A 22,771-nucleotide genomic window follows, 5' to 3' on the forward strand; every position below is an offset into this window, starting at 1 on the left:
CCAGCTGAAGGCGCTTAATGGAGGACTGGCTGACTCCAAAGTAAAGGGCATTGCAGTAATCGAGCCGGGATGTGACAAAGGCATGAATTACTGTCTCAAAGTGTTCATGTGAGAGGAGAGGTTTTATTTTGGCCAGCTGTCTAAGGTGAAAGAAGCTGGATTTAACAACGGCACCAATTTGCCGATCGAGTTTGAAATCACTGTCCAGTTTAAGGCCCAAGTTTGAGACTGTTGACTTAAGATAAGGAGACAGGGGGCCCAAGTCTACAGGATGGAATGTACAAGGGCCACTGGGACCAAACAATATCACCTCTGTCTTCTTTTCATTGAATCTCAAGAAATTTTGTGCCATCCAGGTTTTGATTTCTTCCAGACAGGATAGGAGTGGCCTTAATGAGAAGGCGTCTTTCTTGCTCAGTGGGACATAGATCTGGCAGTCATCTGCATAGCAGTGGAAGGGAATACCATGTTTCCTTAAGATGGAACCCAATGGGAGCAGATACAGCGAGAACAGCAGTATCCAGTTATGAACTAAACTGAGGCTCAGAGGGGATCGAGCCTTTTCTGTTGCTGGTCCCTCTCTCTGGAATGACCTCCCACTGAACATTCGGCAAGCCTCCTCGCTGCCCATCTTCAAAACCCTCCTCAAAACTCACTTGTATTCTTTGGCATTCGACTCAGCATGACTTAGATTTGTTCTTGGTTTTACTGTTTGGTGCTTTCTACCGCCTTTATTACCGATTTGTCTTACTGTTTATTGTGCATGTTAAATTGCTCCATGTACAGCACTTTGTATGCAGCGATGGCTGTTTGAAAGTGCTCTATAAATACTGTTGACTTGACTTGACTGGAACTCCGAGCACTGCGATAGTTTCGACTCTAGCGTCGACGGCGTTCAAATGTGAGGTTAAACGGCAGATGTGCTCACTCGGGCCAAGGTTAAAGCTTCCTAATGGGGCCAATTTAATTGCCAGTTCGGTGACACGGTATGCGCATGCGCAGGACCTGAAGGAGGAAGGGAGGAATGGGGGATATTGGATGATTGGCGCGGGGACGGAAATCAAGAGCTCCCACTCTGCCTGGATTTCCCAAAGTTTTCACAAGGCACTTCCGGGTTAGATTTGTGTCATTATTTCGTCTTTTAAGCGTCACAGTTTCCTTTGTATTGGGTTCACAATGGCTTGCATTTTAAACCATCAAGTAATTTAGTGTGAATCTGCCTTTAACAATGAAAGGCGTCAATCTTCCGTATCCGTTCAAAATGGCTGCCGCACTTTTTTTTTTTTTGCGAGAAGGTGAATGAAGAATGGACGGTCGTTTTGAGTTTTTTAAATTGCGTTTCCCAACAAAACAATGTCGTCATAGTGTTTAAGGAGTGGAAGTAGTTTGATAGCATCCATTTGAGACTAAACGCGTTGGAGACTCGCGTTTGCACGTCACGTGAAACCTCCCAACCACTCAATGGGTTGTGAGTGAGGCGTCTGCCTCGCCGACGATCTCCGAGCGTGGAATTGGCTGGTGTTGCGTTGTACGCATGCGCCTTCCGGGATTAATGTCAAGGCACAAAAGTGGCGCTACACAGTGTCGAGCTCTACTCCGGTAAGAAACACCCTCGTCTCTTTCAAATTCCCTCTCACTTTTCGTATATTGCTTCTCAAAGCCCTCAAAGTGGAAAGTTTGGACAACTTTTTTTGTCGTCGCTTGGCTTCGCTGGGCCTCCCCTTACCTCCGACCGCCCGCGTGTCTTGACACAGGCGACGAGGAGACACGTTAAAGAGTTGAATGTGAACGATGTGTGTCCCCAGTATTGTTCATTTGGAGCCCTAATGGCGGACGCTAGGCACTAGTTTCCCGCTGGGTGGCGACGGTGGTAATGGTGTAACGAGGGGGAGGGAGGGCTCTTGTTATGTTGATGGATATTGCCTTCGTCTTCCAAAAAAAATCATGAACGATACGGTGGCTGGCGTCGCTTGTTTACCGCCGCATGACACAATCGAATCCCGGTTCATGTGATACGTAACGCCGGCGGTGGGGGGTGGCCGTGGTGCTGGGGGAGGGCGCCCCTACCGGAGGCTTGGTGCCATCGCAGCCTGATTGCGCCATGGTTGGCGGCGAACTTCTCAATTAAATCAGGTAGACCCCGAAATGGCATTTGAATCCCACCTTCGGGTTAGGTTTTGCTCCATTTGAGCCCTTTTCACGCGGGTAGATGGCGTCTAGTGACGTTGCAAACCTCGGTTATTGTGCGCGGTTGCCCACAATGGCGCAGTTTGACCACGTTTCTCGCTGGACCCACGCACACACACAAGTTGGGATCCCCCTCACTGAGGATGAGTTTGCAGTTTGAAAGTTTTTGGACCAACCAAGTTGGTTTCGGGCGGGTGCGTTCGACCATCCATCGAAGGTCGGATTGGTGATAAAGGCTCGCCCCAGAGAGTTGAACGTGGCGCGACTTGAGTCCGGCTCCTCGCGCGCGCAAGCGCGTACACACACACACCTAAAATAACCGGAACGGACGCCATTTGCAATGTAGGCACGCTTTTGACGCCCGTTGCCGCTACCCACTCCTCTTGCTTCTGTGTTTTTGTTTAGCGCCAGTCGTGCAAATGACGTCACTGAGGCACCATGACGACATGCTCGGGCGACCTGGTGATTACGTCACAATGCCGTGGGGGAGGGGGTTATTTGAGGTCTATTTTTGATTCACGTGTTCTGCATTGCAGCCAGCTTTCCACTAAACTGCAGAGAGAGTCGGGCACCTGGTGGAGACAAGTGGTATGCCCGGGAAGAGGCTTTTATTTTGTACCTGTCTTTATTGCCATAATAATGTTAGACTTTACTCATCCTGACTGGATGTGTTCATTTGCTCAATTGTAGAGAGTGCCTAGCATCCGTGTGAGACGTTTACTAGGGATTTGGTCTTTATTTTTACAATTGTCTTGCAAATCCCATTTTAATATTTTATATTCACGTTTGTTGCATACCTCATATTCTTCAGATGGGCTTGCTACTCCACTGGTGCCTGCTTAGCATACATTTTGGGGTAAGACATTTACGAGGGGAGAGGCCTTTTTAAAAATACAATTTCAGCCTTCGCAGACAGCGAGATTTGCTTCTATTTACCAGACATGTTTTAAGACCATGCGCTCAGGACTGTGCCGTGCCTCCTGAAGTACGACGACGTACGAGTCGATCGGTAACGTTGCTAAGCGGGGAATCCCGCGCTGTACATTTTGTTCATAAGCAAGGTAGAGGCGGCAGTTAGTTCGTCGTTACAAACGCCTTTTCGCTATTTTGTGGGGAAAATATGGTCATTGTAAGGAAGTTTACGTTATTCATGTATTTGTTGTAAGCAATATCGGCAAATGGAAAATGAACTATGTGAAATAGGGACTTTGTAATGTGAACATTATAGGGGTGAAAACGTAAAAGTTGAAAAGAGGTTCGACTAGTTGTTTAATGGCTGTCTCACAGGTGTGTGTGTGTGTCAGTTTTTTTTTTTTTTTTTTTTTTTTTGGTGTATTCAATATTGCACATTTCCTTGATGCAATGACACAGTGTCATTTGGTGTGAGGCGTTAACTGGGGTGAGTCTTTTATTTGCACAAGATCTGCAAATAATGTAATGTGGTGTCAAAGTGTTTATAATTTGTTTGGGGGGGGTATATTAAGTAATGTATAGAGTGGACTTAGTCTCTCAACTGCAGAAAGCAGACGTCGACCTTGAATGTAAGATGTTTACTGTCGGTCTTAATCTGTGCAAATGCATTAACTCACTAAATATATGGTGGAAATGTTTAGCTTGCTTTGACTTGCAACGATCAGGCATTTTGTCTTTAATATTTTTCTTAAAAACATCAGCTTTACAGATGCCATGTCTGCTCTTATTGTGGTCAAGGCATATACTTTGGTGTAGTTTCACACACAAATGTGTTTTTGTATCTTAAATATTACAACGCGTGAGCTGTTTAGTATGCTATGCTCAAGAATCGTCCAGCATAGTTGTTTGTTGCACAGGTCAGTTTTACTGATGCCACGGCTACTGTTGACCATTTCCGGCCCCTTTCACACTGCCTTTAAAAGCCCATCCCCCACTGACATGTCACTATCATGTGAAAGGGCACAGTCACAGCGTACACTTAATCGGCTGTGTTCTGTGTGAAAGCCACATGCACTGGCGGCCATTTTGTGGACACTGTCAGTCATTGAGGTAAATCACAGTCGTAGCATACCACTCAGGAAACGGGGGTTGAGGGGATTTGTTGACTGGACGTGAGGTCAATGCGTGCGTGTGTGAGCGAAAACATCAGCTTCCTGCTCCCAAGCATGGCGGGTCACACTTCCTGTCACATGTTCAACCCCCCCCAACTCTATGGAGGATCGTTTCTCACTTCAAAATGGCCTCACGCCAAACTGCTGGCCTGTCCAGGCGGCACGTCTGAGCGCACGAGCGACACAATCGATTAATCATGCCTGTGATGCGTTAAGGGTCGGCTTTTGATGCAGCAGCTTTTGTCGCGGTCAGCCTCGTTAGCACGTGACATGAAAGGCAAACCCCTCCTCCTCCAATTCACTACATCCCACCCTTCCCTCCCTGTTACCAGCCCGTTGATGCGTAGGAAAACGACACATGCCAGCTGTAGAGGTAAGAGAGTGCGTCCCCGGTGGTGGGCCTTGCTATCACCATGGCAACCAAGGTGTAGCTTCATGGGTTACCAGGGTAACAAGGGAGGTTTAAAAAAATGGCACGGGGAGCAGGTTGAGAAGGGGAACGAGATTGGCAGCGTTGGCTGTAGGTAGCACAAAGCCTCACTTTGTCATCGCCTGTGCATATTCTGAAAGTCGTTTGTCGGCTTCCGCTGGAGTATCACAGATTTACAGTGCGAAGCAGAGGTGGAAAGAAATTGGAATTACACAACCCCCTTTTCACACGCACGCCTCAAAATCATCTGTACATAATGGTAGAACTGAGATTTAAGAGCCTGTGATGCATCTTCCCACAATCAGACTGGCCATCTAAGGCAATGCTTTCATATCTCACGTGTAAGATGCGGATACGAAAGAGTGAATTGAAGTCAACAACATTATTCATCTTATATGATGAATTTGTTGTGTTCGATGAACCCCTTTCAGACATGTCCTCAAAATTGGCATATCTGTATCTGCAGCAGCTGGTCTCAAGGCAAAGTGTCTCAGAGGAAAAACAGGTTTCTACCTAATTGCCCTTTTCTGTGGGGTGGGAGGGTTCCCAGGTGGTTGCCTTAGCGATGGACGGGGTGTCAGAACCCAACCCTGCTGTTCCGGGGGAGGAGGAGGTGGCAACGGCGGGGACAGCGGCAGCAGGGGAGCACGTGGAGGCCGCGGAGGCGCCCACCTTGGATGCCCCCACTGTGGAGGCCCCAGAGTCGGTTACCGCGGCAACAGATGACGACAAGTCACCAAAGAAGGGCGGCGGCGAGGAGGACGACGACGTGGTTCTAGTAGAGGAGCAGGCCCCCGAGCCGCCGCCTTTGAAGGAGTGTCCGGAGGGCCACGCTGACATGGAGACGCCACGGTGCATGTCACCCACCGAGGCGACGCCCACAGCCGAGGCGGCGCCACCCTCGGAGGTGACGCCGCCCGCCGCAGCGACGCCCGAAGCGTCCGAGCCCGCCAACCCTGCCTCGGCTGCTGAGCCCATCGTCATCGACGATGAGGAAGAGCCTGAGAAGAAGCAGGATGACTCCTCGCCCTCTGCCCTGAGTACCATGGAACCACATTCGGATATACGCATTGCCAACGTCACCACGCTGGGCCAGAAAAGGGGCGCCGGGGCTCTTCCAGAAGATGCCCAAGCCGACTTGCTGATCACCTCTGTGACATCGCTGCAGGGAGGGCCAATGGTGAGATGGCAATTATTTCAATTTAAGTCAACCCCCATTTTTTGCAGGGGTACCTTTCAGACCCATTCACTATCGGCAAAAAGCTGCAAAACAGAGATGTATTAAATGGCATTTTTCGTCTTATAGTTTTACAACCCTTCCACAATTAAACTTAAGACTTTTAAAAGTTTTCTTTAGTGCCTGTTCTTACTCTGAGTCTTGCGTCATTGTGCTTTTTATATATGATTTAAATGAATGGCCAATTCATCACAGTATCCAAAATGGCCTCGGCCATCTGTGTCACTCTTGTAAATTAGGCTCAGCAAAATGTTGCTTTGTACTAGTTACAGATGCACTGTTTGGCAAATGTGTACGTTCTGTAACACGAGCTCCCTTTTCCACAGTCGGTGGATGGTGCGGCTGAGGAAAACGGTCTGCAGATCGGCAGCGCCTTCAGCCTGACTCCCGACGGCACGTCCAAAAGACCGAGCGCTTCCTTCAACCCCGGGCGGAGTTCAGCGGTGCAAAATGGCGACGGAGGGACACACAACAGAACGGGTTGAGTCATACGCCCACCACACAGTTCACTGCTAATCTGAACCCACAAATGTTCGTCTTTCCCCAGTCATAGCAAGCGGCTTTCACAATGCCCAACACATTTTTTTTGCAGTTTTTTTCCCCCCCTGGGTCTCTGTAAGGTACAGATAGGGCATGGGTAGTCTACCAGTAATTTTTCCAATTTGCAAGTCAGCTTCTACACCCGCCCCACCCCACTTCCATTCTACATTGGTACCTTTGACACAGAACAACTGGACTGGGCTTGCTCAGTGGAATCATGACTGCTTGAACTGAGGTGTGTGATGAAATGGAGGGCTCAAATAGATGACGCGGGCTCCTCTTGTTCCCCTCGCAGACTCGTGGATCTCCCAGTCGGCGTCAGTGCCTCGCAACCAAAAGCAGACGGGGGTGGACTCTTCATCCACCGCCACTTCCCTGCCCAAACCTCCAGGACAATCTTCCTCTTCCTCGCCGGGCACCCAGCCGCAGCCACGAACGGTGAAGGTACTGCTGCATGTACTACATTTGGCTCATAGTTAAATGGTCCATGCACTTGAAATATATATGCGAAATATATATCCGATATTCCTATCCAATTTATTGCAGGTGACATGTGCAAACTGTAAGAAGCCTCTGAAGAAAGGTCAAACAGCGTACCAGCGCAAAGGGTCGACGCACCTCTTTTGCTCTACCACCTGCCTCTCCGCCTTCTCGCACAAACCCGCACCCAAGAAAAGCTGTACCATGTGTAAAAAGTCAGTAACGGATGCTGTCCTCCAGTGGATTGTTTGTGGGTCTCTGCTAGCATCACTTAAATTCCCGCCCACCCTGCAGGGACATCACCAACATGAAAGGTACCATCGTGGCCCAGGTGGATTCGAGCGAGTCCTTCCAGGAGTTCTGCAGCACTGGCTGCCTGGGCGCCTATGAGAACAAGCAGAACGCGCCTAAGTCTAGCCTCAAAACCAAATGCACCGTCTGTGGAAAGCTCACTGAGGTCAGTGAGCTCCTTTGACAAAATCTTGTACACCGCTTTTTCCTGTTCCGTGTGTTATGTACGGACATGGAATGACTGGTTAAGTCTAACGGCAAACGTTAGAAGATTAGGACTTTGATGGATTTCAGCATGAAGATTGATTTTTAAAATGTTTTATTTTTTGTGAGTACACTGTTCAATACTTCAATAAAGTACAACCGAACTCACTTTTGTTCCCGCTGCCATTTTAAAAACATACACTAGCGTGCATCCACGCTACTGTATTTTTTCAGCTCGCGTACATTTTATCATGCCTGCGTCCAATAACGTAATGCGTCTTGTGTATGTGTTAAATACAGAAATAAAACCCGTAACTGACGCTACGCCTTTTAATATGGCGCGCTGTATGGTGGTGAAAATACGGTAGCAAGTTAGTAATCAAGATTTACTTTATACCGCCCGCCAAAGCCAGCTTTTTTCCTGCCTTTTTCTTGGGTTCCTCTCCTGTGTGAAAGATACCAAGACTGAATAGGGTGGTAGAAATCTGCAAATTTCCCACACGGCAGGATGTGAAATTGACAAGACTTTTGTCGCGTGCAGATCCGTCACGAGGTGAGCTTCAAGACGGTGACGCACAAGATCTGCAGCGACATGTGCTTCAACGTGTACCGCCGAGCCAACGGGCTCATCATGAACTGCTGCGAGCAGTGCGGGGACTACCTGCCCAACAGGGCCTCCGCCAACCACTTCCTGCTGGTGGACGGACAGCAGAAGCGCTTCTGCTGTCAGAAATGCATCAGGGACTTCAAGCAGGTGCTCTTGAATTTCACTCTAAAGATTACTTCTTGATGTTGTTTTGGCAAGAGGATGATAAAATGAGTTATGACAACCCAGGGACCCCGGGCATTTGAATCGTATGATAGTAGGCCTACATGAGCGTGTGCAAGACTTTTTCTTGGTTCCCAATCATTTCTAGCAGTGCCGATTATTTCTATTGTTCAAGGTTAAAGAGATTTCAGTGTTGTATTGTAGCAGTCAAGAACTTGTGCCGTCGAATTTAGTTTATTCATACATGCGCAGTGATGACTCAATCATTTCCTCGTTCAGTTTTTCCCTGAACAAGCTCTCAGGTGAACAATTTGGTAGTTGCCACAAGTTGAAGGCTCAAGTGTAGTCCTTGTTGCCTGGCAACAGCCGCTGATTCCACCAACCATATTAGAGTTTTGGCAGCGCAACCACAAGCATTGGAATGCCTACAGCTGGGGTTCTCCAACTTTTTGGGTCAGGAATCCCTTGATGCGAAGATCCCTCATAATCCCAATGACAATTAAACGTATCCACCACCGCTGCATGCCATAAGAATTAAAAAGTTGCATATTCTTCGACAAAGTAGTTATGAGAAATGTATTTTGTCATACAGTCAAATCTTTCACTATTGGAGCATTGACAACATTGTCATTTTTGGCTCTGAAGAACCACAATGGATTTGGAATGAAGCGAACATTTACTTGAACTTTTTAACTTTAATTGAGGGTCATCCAAAGCAGGTGACCAATGTAGGAATTACAAGTTTGTACAGACTCTTTAAGGTTGAAGCACAACTGGCCTCCAACCCGTGAAAAACTTGTTTCTGATTGTGTGTGTGCCTCTTTAGGCTCACAGCAAGCTAGCGAACTGCCTGACATGCAAGACGCTGATCAAGACAGGCGAGGTGGTCTTGGGCTTAGGTGCCGACGGCGCCATGGGCTCCTACTGCTCCACCAATTGCATGAACAAGGCCAAAATGGCCGCCACCGCCTTCCACCGTGAGTAAACTGGCAAAGTGACAATGACTAAATGCGCAGGTTAGCAAGAGAAAATAACAGGATTGATAGAGGGACTCAAATGCATCACAGCGGGAGTCAATTGCGTTCCTTTGTTTACAAAGAGCTCGTCTACACCACTTCTCAGAGCCCGTTAAAGGAATTTCGAATACATCCACGAAGTAACAATGGACTGAGATGTAGGTTGACAGTCTCACAAGATCCAAATCCAAATAATTTGCTCACCAAAAGCTGCTCTCTGGCTGAGAGTCCTATCCAGGAAGTGGGGATAAAATCAGGAAGTTGAAAGCTACTAAAATAAAACTATTCAAAATCATTTGTCCACAAAAAGCTGGTGTCAGGCTGATAATTTTATTCAGCTCCTGGGAATTGGGGTTTAAAAAAAAATCAGGAAGTGATAACCTACCAAAATAAAACAATTGCAGTGCTAACAGGATGCAATATGGACTGAAATGTTTGTCACACATGATCCGATCCAAATTTCATTTTGCTCACCAAAAGCTGGTGTGAAGGCCAAAAGTCCTGTCCAGGGAAGAGAAATACAATCAGCAAATGGAAACCAACTGAAATAAAACCATTAACAGACACAAATGCACTAAACCTTGTCACAAAGGATTCAAATCAATCATTTAACGAAAAGCTCTCAGGTTGAGAGTCATGTCAAGGGAAGAGGAGGTGAAATAGGAAACCTCCCAAAACATACACAGTCGCACAAGATCCAAATCAATGTGATTTTGTTCTCAAAAAACAGCTCGACACTAACGGAGTGTCTTTTGTTTAGACGCGGAGCCATCGTGTCACTTCTGCAAGAGGAACGCTTTACCGCAGTACCAGGCAACCCTGCCAGAGGGAATCGTCCTGAACTTCTGCAGCTCGCAGTGTGTCACAAAGTTCCAGGTGCAAGCTCACTTGGTTGTCTTTCAGCATTATTGGGGGGGGGGGGGGTCTGTTTTGTTTTTTAAACTGGCGGTCATTCTTACAGAACACCTCCCTCCAGACGGCCACCAACGGACAGACGACGCTGTCCACCAACAACAACAACATGGTGCAGCTCAAGTGCAACTACTGCAAGGGGGCGTTCAGCGTCAAGCCAGAGACGTTGGAGTGGGAGGTCAGTTGGGACACTTCAGTCTTATTATAATTGTTTATTTTTTCCCCCCAAGAAATAAATAGTAGTATTATGAGTATTAAATAAGGTGGTCAACTACGAAAATGGACCCCTGAGGAATAATGTATACGCCTTAAAATGTATATAAAAATGTTGAAAGTTATGCGGCGCCATCCGGCATCAACATCATTGCGATTGCAAACGTGTATGATCAAAAGATGGCACTTGCTGCTTTCATCTAATGGATGCCAGGTAGTTACTTGCAGTTTAACTGCTGATGTTTACGTGGGAAGGCTGTGCATTTCCCATGGTTTCCATTTCATCACTTGGGTGAAAATTGTGGTTTTCCATGAAGTGTATGTATTAATACAAGATTATTTATGAATTATAAACTTGGAGGCCCACTGAGTGGAGTCATGTGCGTGCAAGGCTGACCTCTGCCCCTGACCTGTGTTGGTGTTTCCCCCAGGACAAAGTGCACCACTTCTGCAGCAAGGTGTGCTGTGATGACTACAAGAAGCTGCATTGCATCGTCACCATGTGCGAGTTCTGCCAGGAGGAGAAGACGCTGCACACCACCGCCAACTTCTCGGGCGAGAAGAAACCCTTCTGCAGTGAAGGTAACACAGGCGTCCACCCCCTTTCTCGCTGCCCCCCCCCCTCCCTTTTTTATTTAATTTATTTTTTATTAAGCCGTGGTCCATCTCAACTGCGTTTTGTGTTCCAGGTTGCAAGCTGCTTTTCAAGCAGGACTTCATCAAGCGTCTGGGCCTCAAGTGCGTCAGCTGCAACCACTGCAGCCAGATGTGCAAGAGAAGTGTCACACGCCAGCTCGGCGGCATGACGCGGGACTTCTGCGGCGAGACCTGTGCCAAGAAGTTCCACGACTGGTACCACAAGGTCCGTTTCGGGGGGAAAAGGTGTTAACTGGGGCGTTCCGATCAGGGTTTTATGCAGCTGATTTCAATTCACATATAGCTTTATTTACTATATATCGCGCTTTCACAAGAGCTGCAGCTGTAATGATTAGTAATTGATTCATCTGTCAACTGTTTTTAATTGATTCACAGACTCATTAAAAGAAAAAATCGGATTTATATGACATGAATTCTGTTGCAACCGTTTGAGAACAGTGTTTTTTCTTCATGAAAATGATTTGTAATCGCATGTGGAAACAAATGAGTGCCTCTGTGTGTCCACTAGGCGGCGCGCTGCGACTGCTGCAAGGTTCAGGGCCAGCTGACTGAGTCTGTGATGTGGCGCTCGGAGATGAAGCAATTCTGCGACCAACAATGTCTGCTCAGGTTCTATTGCCAGCAAAATGAGCCCATCATGGCCACACAGAAAGGCCCTGAGAATAGCTGCACGGGTATGCATGAGCACCACACGCCAACTGTTTAAAGCACAGATTCTCGCTCCTCCGGTGCCATTTGTGTTTTGAAGTGGACATATCCAGTGGTCCTGGCAATCAATTCTTTGAAAATTAAGCCCCCAAAGACTGTTTCACTTAGCAACAGGAAAATTATTAACCATGTTTACCATTAGTAGGCCCCCAAAAAAAGTAATTGTGGTTTGGGACAACCATTTTAGGCTCATCTTGCCCATTTCCAGCGGTCTTTTGAATCTCTAGGAAAAGTCGACCCCCAAAGCCTGTTTTACCTCACGTGAAATTTTATAGACATGTCTGTTGCCTCATCCTGGTCATTTTCAGGGGGTCTGTCTTATGAATCTCTTTGATAATTTAGCCCCTATAGCTCAGTTAACCTCGCAACATAAGATGTGGGAAACATGCCTGTCAAAAGAAGACCCATTAAAAAGATCTTAAGATGCAATGCCCAAAAAGACACACGGAAATACGCCATTTTGTTTGGAATCAGATATTTTTGTGTCACCAACGATTTCACGTTTCATTACAGGCATTGAATCCCAAACTTCCAAACTTGGGGTGAGTAATGGTTTGAGAATGTAGTCTGATTCTGTCATATTGTCATACTCCTAAACTTCCTTCTCCCACGTTGCAGCTAGTGAGCCAGAGCACGGCGGCGTACACAGGCGGCGGCCTGATGAGGGACGTCAAAAACAAGGCAGTCCTCTGCAAGCCGCTCACCCTCACCAAAGCCACCTACTGCAAGCCACACATGCAGAGCAAGCCCATACAGACGGGTGAGTATTACCCCTGCGGACGCTCTATGGGCACCCCTGATGTGATGACTGTCGATCAAGAATTGAGCTTCTGTGTCAACGCAGACGTGGACGACGGAGTGAAGCGGGAGTATGTTCCCGTCCCCATCCCCGTGCCAGTCTTCATCCCCATGCCCATGAACATGTACTCGCAGCTGACGCCCACGCCTCTCTCAATGCCTCTACCAGTAAGACGTCGACTTACAAGTATTACTAGTAGTGGTGGGTCGTGCTTACCATGTTACCAGAAATGATTAATATATACGGCACACTTAAACGAAACATTGATCCAACTCGATGCCCACATCTAATAGTTGACAATTACTCAAAACAGGAAGTAGAAAATAAATATTAAACCTCAACTGCATTTGGAGATCGTGTTGGCATACATGGTTTGGTTAAGTAATCTGCACACCCTCCCCCACCTATGCCAGCTCCCCGTGCCAGTCTTCCTGCCCACCACCCTGCAGAGCACCGAGCAGATTGTCCAAACTATCCAGGAGCTGAGAAGCAAGACACCCTCGGCCCCCGTCGCCGCCCAGGAGGACCCGCCGTCTCCAACTGAGGTGACATCCGAGGACCAAAAAGCAGGTAGTGTTCCTATGCCCAAAACGGGACGCTTTCTCTTGAGTGTGGAGTATAAATTAAATATAGTAATGGTAAATGTTGAAAATTTTTGATTATTGGCTTCAACTGTTTTCTGAACAGATTGGGGAAGAGAACTCGCACCACAGGATATGGTAATCACTATTACCATATCCTCTATACCACAGGATAGTCACACACGACACACCACGCATCCGACAGTCGGACCTTTGTTAGCTTAGATCACGAGAGGAAAAGAAATGCTCAAATGATGAGCTTGATTTGTGCTGTGTGTGTACCCCACTTTAAAATGACTAATGTGAAAGAGCTGCCTGTCTCAGATGTGAAGCTCGAGAAGGAGGCAAGTGAGCATGAAGATGAGGAGATGATCACCACCAGCCTAGAGGAGAAGAAGGAGGTGAAGAAGGAAGGTGATGTGGACCTGAAGAAAGAGGAGGAGGTGACGGAGGAGGAAGAGGGAGGAAGCTACATGGACCTGGAGGAGGACTTCGCTCAAGGTAAATCATTTGACAGTCACACCACGTAAACTTGCCGAGTATACAACAATGAAGGACCGCCCTGTAGGGCTGCATTACTGTAGTCCAGGTAGTTGTGACACCAAGGCGTGCTTGTAGTTGTTCACCGCGGGCCCCGCTTACTCATTGTTGCTGTCAAAACGCTGCGTCATTCTCTGTCTCATGACGTTCTCTTCCTCAGCTTTGGCGTCAGTCCCAGAGGATGGGGAGAAGCAGGAGGAGCGTGCGTCGCGACCTCAACCAAGGACACGAGTATGCACATGAATGTTTAAGTGATCACAATGCCAAATGCCCTACGTCATTTGAGTCGCAAATCTAGTCATTTCGGTCAGGATCATGTAAAATTTTTGCTTTAGGACCAAGCTTCAGTTTTGCAGATTCCTGGTTTATTTACATAAATTCCCATGTATGCCATTAACTCCCATGTAAGGTATTTGAAGCTTTGAAAGTAAAGTGATTTTTCTGACCCTTTTTGTGTCACAGGGGAGCAAGAGGCTGGCGGCGGAACGCAACTTGGTCAGAACCTCGTCGGTTCGCTCTCCGCCTTTGATAGCTCGCTACGGCGTCAATGCCTTCAGGCGCTGGATGGGCTCCGCAGCGGACCCCCAAGCATCTGAACCGGCTCTGGTGAATCCAACAAGGAACGATGTGCTGAAAATGTGCACAGACGAGTTGAACAACAAGCTCTGCGGCTTCGTAAGGGAGGTGTGCCGGCCCAATGGAGATCGATACGCCCCAGACAGCATTTTCTACCTCTGCCTCGGCATCCAAAAGGTTGGCTTTTTCTCACTTTCACTTGGCAACATGAATTTGGTTACCATGTTTGCCCTGTGTAGGCTCACAGTCTCAGATCACACAAATTATGACATGACAGTGGATCAAATATTTTGCGTAAAATGCAATTTATCAACTGATATCGATACTCTTGATCAGATTGTTGTAAAGTATAGTTTGAATTGGCTAGTTTAGGTTTATTGAATGTTGTTAAAAGAGAAGGTGTTGTAACAGTGGCAAACATGAATCTGTCCCAGGTTTTTTTTAGCCCCCCCCTCTTAAACACACCGTCCCAACTTGGGTTTGTAGTTACAAATAGTTTTTATACTCCAAAATACATTTTGTGAGTTCAGAGTTAAATGTTGTCAAGGACAGAGTTTTCTTCAAATAAATATCAAGATGGCAGAATTCCTGCCAATTTGGGGCTAGGAACCATCAGTTGAGCAGGGAGTGTTTCCTGGGGGACACATTTGACTTGTGCAAAGGTCGTCCCACTTCCTACTGCTGCACATGTCACCACAGTAACTCCCAGCATGGCCACATTGTTCGCTCTTCTGCGCTTTAGACACTGACATGTAAGTGAAAACTGTCTTTTTGACATCTTTTTGAAAGTCAACATTCTTAACACTTTTCAATCGGGATCCTCTGTGCTTTTGTTTGATCTACTTTAGAGAGAAAAAAAGACAACTTTTTTTATACTTTAAAATGATAGCTTTGTTTTTTTATGTGTCCTGTGATTTAAACATTTTGCTGTTCACATCCTGACTACAGTGCTGATCATTTCAATATGAGGACACAAACGTCGCGTGCACATTCTTCGACCATTTTGTGAATGGGGGGAAAAAAACCATTGAGTTTTGGGGCTTTCTTTTTTTAGCATCTTCACGCCAATGGCCAACAGAGTGACATCTTCAGTGACTCCTGCTACCAGGAATTCGGGGAGGAGCTCAACAAGGTTCTGAAGGACTGGAAGCCCAGCCAGCTTCTTGATGGTGAGTACAAAGACATAATGAGCGTGGAGCAAAGCCAATTTTTATTTCAGCAAACAGTAACTTAATGCATTTGTGTTTTAGCCAAGGGGATGACTAAATTGTATTGGTACCACACAAATGTAGCAAGTCGATTGCCGGACACAAACCTGACTTGGCTAAAACACAAATAAATTCATGCTAGCAGAAGACTCAATGACTGCATGAACAGATATTCAAAGTTAATCTCATTTACACAAATGTAGATGGTTAATATTGGTAGAATACAAACATAGCTCCGTGAAAACACAAATCAATGATATTTGGACACAAACTGATGCAAAAAGATGTGTGGGAAGTTCATGTTGTCTTCACGGCTTAATTTTTAAGGAAAATCGACTTGGTGTCTGGCCTACAAATTGCAGGAAGTTCATGACAGGAGAACAAAAACATGGCTCAGCTAAAACGCGCCGAAAGTGTGTAACTAACTTGATTGAACCTCCGGGCAACAAATATTATAATTTGATTTTCCATCATAAGACAACTATGATTGTTTTCTGGCTGAGTCATTTGTTGGCAAATAGGCTCAAGTTAAATTAGAAAAGTTCGCATTTCGGCTAGCGAGAAGCGTCTCGTGATTATACCTCTTTGCTGTTCACATCCTGACACGTTGTGATTGTGCTTTTGATGTATGAAGACGCTCACTGCAATAAAAAATATTTAAAAAACGAATGGCATTAAATTAGTTATTCTCAGTGTGTTGTGTGGGGTGGAATTGTTTTCATTTTGATTATGATTGTGGTACTTGGAGAGTTAATACTTTTTTTGAGGCAATAATTGGTGTAAACAAAGTTTAAGAACCACTGCTCTAAATCAATTCCTTGACATGACCACAATGTTTATATCTGGTGTTTTTGTCGCCGCATCATCCCTTCCGCACCCCCAAAAAGGCTCCCCGTGGAGCCGCGTGGATGAGCGATGCCTGTGGACGGGCGGGCATCTGGGCAGCACAACGCCTGCCGTCCTGCTGCGCTCACTGGTGTACCTGAACGCCAAGCGCATGCGTTTGCGTAACACCCAGCAGCACTTGGACCTGTCCTTCGCCAACGTGTACGGCCCGGACGCCGTGCACCCTGTCACCACCGGCAAGAGTCGCACTTGCGTACGCGTGCCTTCTCCTGTCTCTCAGGGTGAGTGAAATGAGCTTTAGAGTTGTGCATATAGTAAGAGGCCTTCATTTATGCCATTTTTCACATTATCGGCAGTCAGATCCCCCCCCCCCCTTCTGTGAATTATAATTTATTATAAATTATTTATAAATGTAACCATTTTACATTAATATTTAAGAAAATTGAATGAATTAAGAATTCACATTTATATTCTTATTGTGTTTTTTAAGACTACCTGGCACATTTGTCTGTTTTAAAAAATCCGATGTGGCACCCGAGAGCTAAAGTTTGCCCACCCCTGGTATAAGGTGCACTTTATAATCTACCAGCATTTTATGTGAACAGTGGGCCAGGGCCCACTACGCGACCGTGTCGGGCCACCCAAAGTTGACTTGGACTGGGCCAATAAAATAAAAAATCTATAAATGTGACAGTTATTAATTGTTTTGGGGGGGGGGGGTTACATTTAAATCCTTCAATAAGGGGTGGCTTGAACAAGATATGAAGTCCAGAAAATCTCAAATGCTAAATATGCGTTTTTATACTGCACAAAAAAAATCATATCATGAATATACAGGGCCACAGTGCCAGCTCTGCCTGGGCCACCACTACGCGGCTGATTGTGACCCCCTGCCTACACAGTTAAGCACGTAGTATAAGCGATGCTTTGTTTGCCTCGTAGTTGAAAAGGAGTCTCGCAAGAGGAAGCGGGAGCATCAGGACTGTGAAGATGACGACAACACAGGATTGCTTGGTCCCATCACGGAGCAAGAGCGACACCTTTTCCAGCTCTATCGCTCCAAGTGGTACGTTGTGTATCCTGCTTTGCTGGGTTTTGTTCAGGCCGATTTATCAGTTAGTTTGGTTTGATGTCAGGAAATGTATTCTCGTACATTGTGACCCATAGCTCTGTGACTTGTAGGTCAGTCTGTATAAATGGGGGTTCGCTATAATGTCCCTGTGAAATTTTGGAGGTGGATGTCCTGTGATTATAACTCAATGCTGTTCACATCCTGAATCTTAAGTGATGACCATTGAATGATGAGGACCTCCTCTCCCGCTTAACCGCAACATCGCCGAATCACACTGCTGGCACTTTTGTAACTACTGTCTTGTCTTGTCATTTCTCCTTGACCCGCAGCCCCGCATTGTTGCTGGAGCGCTCGGACTTCTTCTACGCCCGGCCCGATCCTGCCTGGGACGGGGACGGCGGCGCCTGGTTCACCACCACGCCGTTAGAGCACCACACGCTGGAGAGCCTGCTCGCCAGAATGCTGCTGGTGCGGGACATTTACACGGACTCGCAGGAGCAAGCGGAAGAGGAAGGTGGCGCCGAGTAGCACGTCTGGTTTGGACGCGTAGATTGTTAGTAGATCCGCAGGAAGGCCATAGTGAGTAGCTCTTCCAACATTTTCTCATGTAAACCTCCTCCATTCCTGCTGCGGAGCTCCACGAGACGCCTCCCGCGATGAGAAAAACTATGGGAGGGGTTGGGCGTTGGTTTTCTGCGATTGTTTCGGCGGGGGTTGGGGCCGCATCCAGACAGTTATGGAATGTTTTAGCCCGCTCATGATCCCGATATGCCGCCAAGCCTGATTTAAATGCCGGTGATGTCGTTTGGAGCATTAGTTCAGGCAGACCTGCCTCATTGTTGCTTTGAAAAAGACAATCACGACAAAAGCTGTGAGCGTTTTAGCTCTCGCCTTAACATAACATTCTTTTTTTTCCCCTTTTTTTCTCCCAAGTGTCTGCATGCTTTTCATTGGACATCAGAGTGATGCTATTATCTCCAGGAAAAAAAACACTTATTTCGGAAGGCCAGAGAAATGAAATGGCACACCTGTGCTGAAGTTGCCACACTTTTTATCCTTTGACATCACAGCCGTTGAGAAATAGCACTGCTATTACGCACCTTTGAAGCGTTTTGGAGGTGCGTGAAATTTTTTTTTCTTCTGTAGAAAAAGTCCAATATTTCGGAAAGTACAAGTCTTTGGGCCGAGAGAAAAAAAAACACCTGTCCTTAAGTAGCCCAAAACGATGTCCTTTAATTTACGACGCATCCATTGAAGAAATGGTACTACTATTACACGCCTGTGGAACTTCACAAAATCTAGAACTACGTGCTCTTTTTGTTTGCTTTTTTTTTCTCTATTTTGATGCAGGAAAGTCCAATATTTAAAACATCAAAATAATTTGTGCTCAGAAAAGTAATAGTGCACCGATCATGATAAATCACACGACACCCATTCTGAATTAGCCACCCTTCTATGCTTTGTCACATCCGCAAAGAATGACACCACGATTATGTACACATGTTGAAGTTGCAGAGCGACCTGCTATATCCAGCAATGCTGTTTGCCCAGTGGCTTGGAACTTCAAATATTTGGCCATACCACGACTATTCCGAACTGGATGTAGATTTTGCTTTGTGGTTGACGTCACATCCGTTGGGGGGAAAAAAAATGACATTGCTCATTTCCGTTAGCGACTAGTGGGTTTTCCAGCGTTGCCATATTTGCACAATAGCTTGAAACGTGCAAATATTTGGGCAGAAAAAAAGTAAAGGCACACTTGCCCTGATGATTTTGTCAAGTGTTGAGGGATGTCAGCGCTTTTATTTACCGTTTTTTTTTTCGTCGATGTATACAGGTACATTTTCCATTGTCGCTGTTTGCCCACCTGCTTGTCAAGTATTTGGGCTGAGAAAAGTAATGGCACACCCGTTCCAAACTAGCCATACATTTGTCAAGTAAGTCGTATCCGTTGAGGACTGCAGCAGCTATTACACGCTGTTTAAACATTTCCATTTTAATCTTCACAAAATTTTGAAATACATGCTTTTTTGGGGGAGTGCTTTGTTTGCAGTAAAGGTCCAGTACTTCGGACCATACAAATCTTTCGTAAAATAATGGCGCACTCGTTGTGACCTAGCCACGCATTGGTCATTTGAAGTCGCATTTGCTGAGAAATGGAAATAATATGGGTTGCTTAATCTTTTGGTGATGAATTTGCTGTTTTAGGGAAAAGTCCATTATTTTGAAATATACGTGGATTCACGTTGAGAAAAGGAAGACCCATTCTCGGCTAGATGTACATTTAGCCCTTTGGTTGGCATCGAATCTGTAGAAAAATGATGCCTTTATTATAAACGTACAAACTCGTTGCGAGCAAGCGTATATCCATTCCAAACTAGATGTACTTTTGTCCTTTGATGTTACTTTTCCTTTGTGGAGAATTGATGCCATTATTATGTGCCGTTTAAATGTTTGGCAATTCATTTGCTTTCTGTGGATAGTTTAAACATTCAGAACATCAATATTTGAGCAGATTCATATACCACACCTCTTCTGAATTTTTACTGCACATTGTTGTTTGAATGTTTCACACCATTGAAACGTCCCCGCCCCCCAAAAGAATTGGAAATAAAAATGCTTTTTTGCAGAAAAAGTCCAAAAAACATCAGTTATCCCATCAAACATCAGGTGCGAATACTCCCCAACAAATAGAAAACGACCAATTTGAAAGCAGCCACAATGATCTTCCCAAACGACATCACTGCATTTCTTCGCAGGCTACGCTAGGCTAACAAGCTACGCAGTGAATTGCGTCTCCCCGTTACATGGATGTAGTGTCGCACGCTAACCAGGGTCGGATTGTTTTGGTGGCGTCTCTTCGACAAGGAGGAGTGGTATGAACTGGGCTAGTCACAAAAGGGACAAAAAAAAAACACCCACCATATTTTTTTAAAAAGCATATTTATTTCTTCGTGTTTTTCTCTGTGACTTTTTTTGTACTTATTCCTCTTTTCCAAAACGCTCGTTTAAAAGAAAATAAGCAGATGCTCCACAAAACAACATGAAGGACGAGCTTGTTGCTTTGGTTTTTCATTGTCCGGTATTTCTTTACTTTCTTCATTTGGTTTCTCATACGCCCCCCCCCCCCAAAATAAAAAATAAACTCAGGTTTGCGTTGAAAGGATTTGCCATGAAAATGACTTCAAATTCGTATTGCTACTTCCTGTATTTGCCTGGTTTAAAACACAGCTGTCGAGCTTAATTTGGATGACTTGCGGTAATGAGTGGAGCATATTTTTTCTGAGTTGACGACTCTTCGGTCCACCTACAGGGGCGCCGGTTGGGTTTGCGCCGCAATACCGGACTCAAATGGAAAAACCTTTAAGCGAGCCCGTCGGGGCGGCCTCAGTGCCAACCCAGGTGTCGCCGCTGACTCGGGTGTGAATGTGCCTCGGTGTGTAAATATGAATGTGTGTGAGTGCGCGCGCACTCATCCGCTGGTGTGCTCGTGTTCAATAAATGACTTTTTTTTTTCTAACCGCACGACTCACTTGTTTTTATTTGAAACGAAAGAGAAGAGTGCAACAATTTAACGAAACGGGTTCATTTTGAAAAGTTGTATTGAAGTTCATAATGATTGTTCACACTTGTTTCTTTGAATGTTAGCTACAAGAAGAAGAAACCCATCTGAGATCTTGAATCGACTTGGATTAGTCGAACCAGGTAATTTTCGTTGTACTGTACTTCCAAAGTGATAGTTGCATCTTGTCACTGTTGTTTTGTCATTCTGAAACAAACTGGTCATTCACGTTTGGTTTTTACATGTTTATGACTGCACAGGTGTCTGGTGCCAATCAGCAAATTAGGTGAAGTGTCCGTCTTTCCTGTTAATTCATCTTGGGGGGCAGTATGTAAATATTCAACTCAAATTCTGAAATTTGTACAGTCACTCATAGAGCAACACAGCTTATTGTTTTGCACATTTCTCTCCAGTGGGGGGGGGGGGGGGGTGATGTGTTGGCACTTTGAACTCTAACCCGAGCTCCTTGGTGGAGGTGGGTAGCGGTGTCTGGCTGTGTTGCCTTCACTTGATCAAATTGAAGGCATCTGGCTCGTTGAAATGTGACTTATTTCTCTATATACGCCTTGCCCTAGTCCTCCAAAATATGGATGGCTGTAGGTACCAAAAAGGGTGACTAAAGCCTTATTTTGTCATTGTTGGCCAGACTCCAGGAACTTGTCCTATTCATTTTTATTGTTCGGGCTCAATCCACAAGCCTTTCAGGGGCCACAAAGAAAGCGCTGCACTCAGCATGGGCGGCGGGTGGGGTGGGGTGGGGGGGACTATAGGCAGCCCACCCGGCCTCGATCATGTGATATTAACCAATGTGGCGCTTTAATGATGGAACGGCAGCCCCCCGAGCTGGGCGGCAGGGCTCAGGGATGGATGAGGGTGGGCCGTTGAAGACGTTGGGCGGCACACTTTCAGCTGTTTATTAGACTTGAAATAAATAGAAGAGGTCAAACACAAAAAGGCAAAATGAGAATACTCTCTTGGGGTGTTTCAGACTCCAGTTTCCCACGGTTACTCTCGGGATCACACCCCTTAAACGCCCACATCGAACACATGAATATTACATACATGCATATGGGAATTACTTAACCAAACCGATGTCTTTACCTTTTTTTATATATAATATAGTGCTATTTTTCTTTGAAAACGTCCTTTGATTGACGTCACATCTGTTGAGAAATGGCGTCACTTTTGTATGCGCTTCTGAATTTAATTTTTTTTGTCCCTTGATTGACAAATTGTGCTGTTAATGTTCAATACATCGGAAGATAAGTAATTGAGCAGAGAAAAGTAATGGCATACGCGTTCCCGCGTTGCCACACATTGTCGTTTGATTGATGTCGCATCTGTTGAGAAGCTAAATTCTATTACATCCGATTAGATTTTCCGATGTCCAATTGGATGTTAACGGAAAATGTCCAGTAATTCGGAATGTACAGACATTTGAGCTGAGGAAAGCAATCGCATACCTGTCCCAAGCTAGCCACGCATGTGACCAACGGTCTGCTTGTGTGTCCAGGTCAGCCCTGGTGCATTGTGGGCTTGAACCCCACGTCGTAGCTTGACCTGTCGGTGTCCCCAAAGAGCTTTTTCAAGCCCCCAACTGCATACACCCCGCCCCTCATCCAGAGTACGACAGTGAACACAAATGACTTAACAGCAATGTTACATCAGTGGACATACATGAACAATATTTTATTTGCGTTTACCAGTATATTCTTATGGTTTTATTGTTTTGAAATGCTGTTTGTTTTTGCTCCCCCGTCCCATTTGCTGTTCTGTTGTGTTTTGCACTTCAGGGCCACCATAGAAATGCCTTCATTCATACAATTACATTTTGTCAATATTAGTCATATTTTATCTAT

General features: G+C 45.8%; 1 protein-coding gene across 7 annotated transcripts; it reads left to right on the plus strand.

The window, feature by feature from the left end:
• The first annotated feature begins 1,516 nt into the window (after positions 1 to 1,516).
• zmym2 (zinc finger, MYM-type 2) lies at positions 1,517 to 20,870 on the plus strand. Of its 7 annotated transcripts, none has more exons than XM_086124534.1 (25): positions 1,560 to 1,599; positions 2,593 to 2,775; positions 5,243 to 5,881; positions 6,265 to 6,418; positions 6,774 to 6,922; positions 7,025 to 7,173; positions 7,253 to 7,415; positions 7,995 to 8,207; positions 9,049 to 9,199; positions 9,999 to 10,114; positions 10,200 to 10,328; positions 10,795 to 10,945; positions 11,053 to 11,225; positions 11,529 to 11,694; positions 12,242 to 12,270; positions 12,347 to 12,488; positions 12,573 to 12,694; positions 12,941 to 13,097; positions 13,433 to 13,609; positions 13,809 to 13,879; positions 14,111 to 14,401; positions 15,279 to 15,393; positions 16,320 to 16,559; positions 17,221 to 17,344; positions 17,680 to 20,870. In XM_086124534.1, exons 2-25 carry the CDS (start codon positions 2,626 to 2,628, stop codon positions 17,876 to 17,878), a joined length of 4,170 nt encoding a protein of 1,389 aa, XP_085980660.1. In that variant the 5' UTR covers positions 1,560 to 1,599; positions 2,593 to 2,625; the 3' UTR covers positions 17,879 to 20,870. The 7 variants fall into 7 exon arrangements, 6 of the variants coding, with proteins under 6 accessions (XP_085980663.1, XP_085980664.1, XP_085980660.1 ...); XM_086124536.1 differs by lacking the exon at positions 1,560 to 1,599 and having other exon boundaries at positions 2,593 to 2,649; positions 2,724 to 2,775; XM_086124537.1 differs by lacking the exon at positions 2,593 to 2,775 and having other exon boundaries at positions 1,517 to 1,599.
• Positions 20,871 to 22,771: the final 1,901 nt, after the last annotated feature.

This window comes from Hippocampus guttulatus, chromosome 11 (assembly GCF_054856545.1).
Source record: "Hippocampus guttulatus isolate MCC_2025c chromosome 11, RoL_Hgut_1.0, whole genome shotgun sequence".
Classification (NCBI taxonomy): domain Eukaryota; kingdom Metazoa; phylum Chordata; class Actinopteri; order Syngnathiformes; family Syngnathidae; genus Hippocampus; species Hippocampus guttulatus.

Bases quoted from the DNA above. Each gene is read 5' to 3' on its own strand.
- zmym2 (XM_086124534.1), top strand. From the start codon at position 2,626: ATGACGACATGCTCGGGCGACCTGGTGATTACGTCACAATGCCGTGGG. The intron at 9,200-9,998 runs GTGAGTAAACTG...TCTTTTGTTTAG, and splicing joins GGCCGCCACCGCCTTCCACC to ACGCGGAGCCATCGTGTCAC. The intron at 10,329-10,794 runs GTCAGTTGGGAC...TGTTTCCCCCAG, and splicing joins CAGAGACGTTGGAGTGGGAG to GACAAAGTGCACCACTTCTG.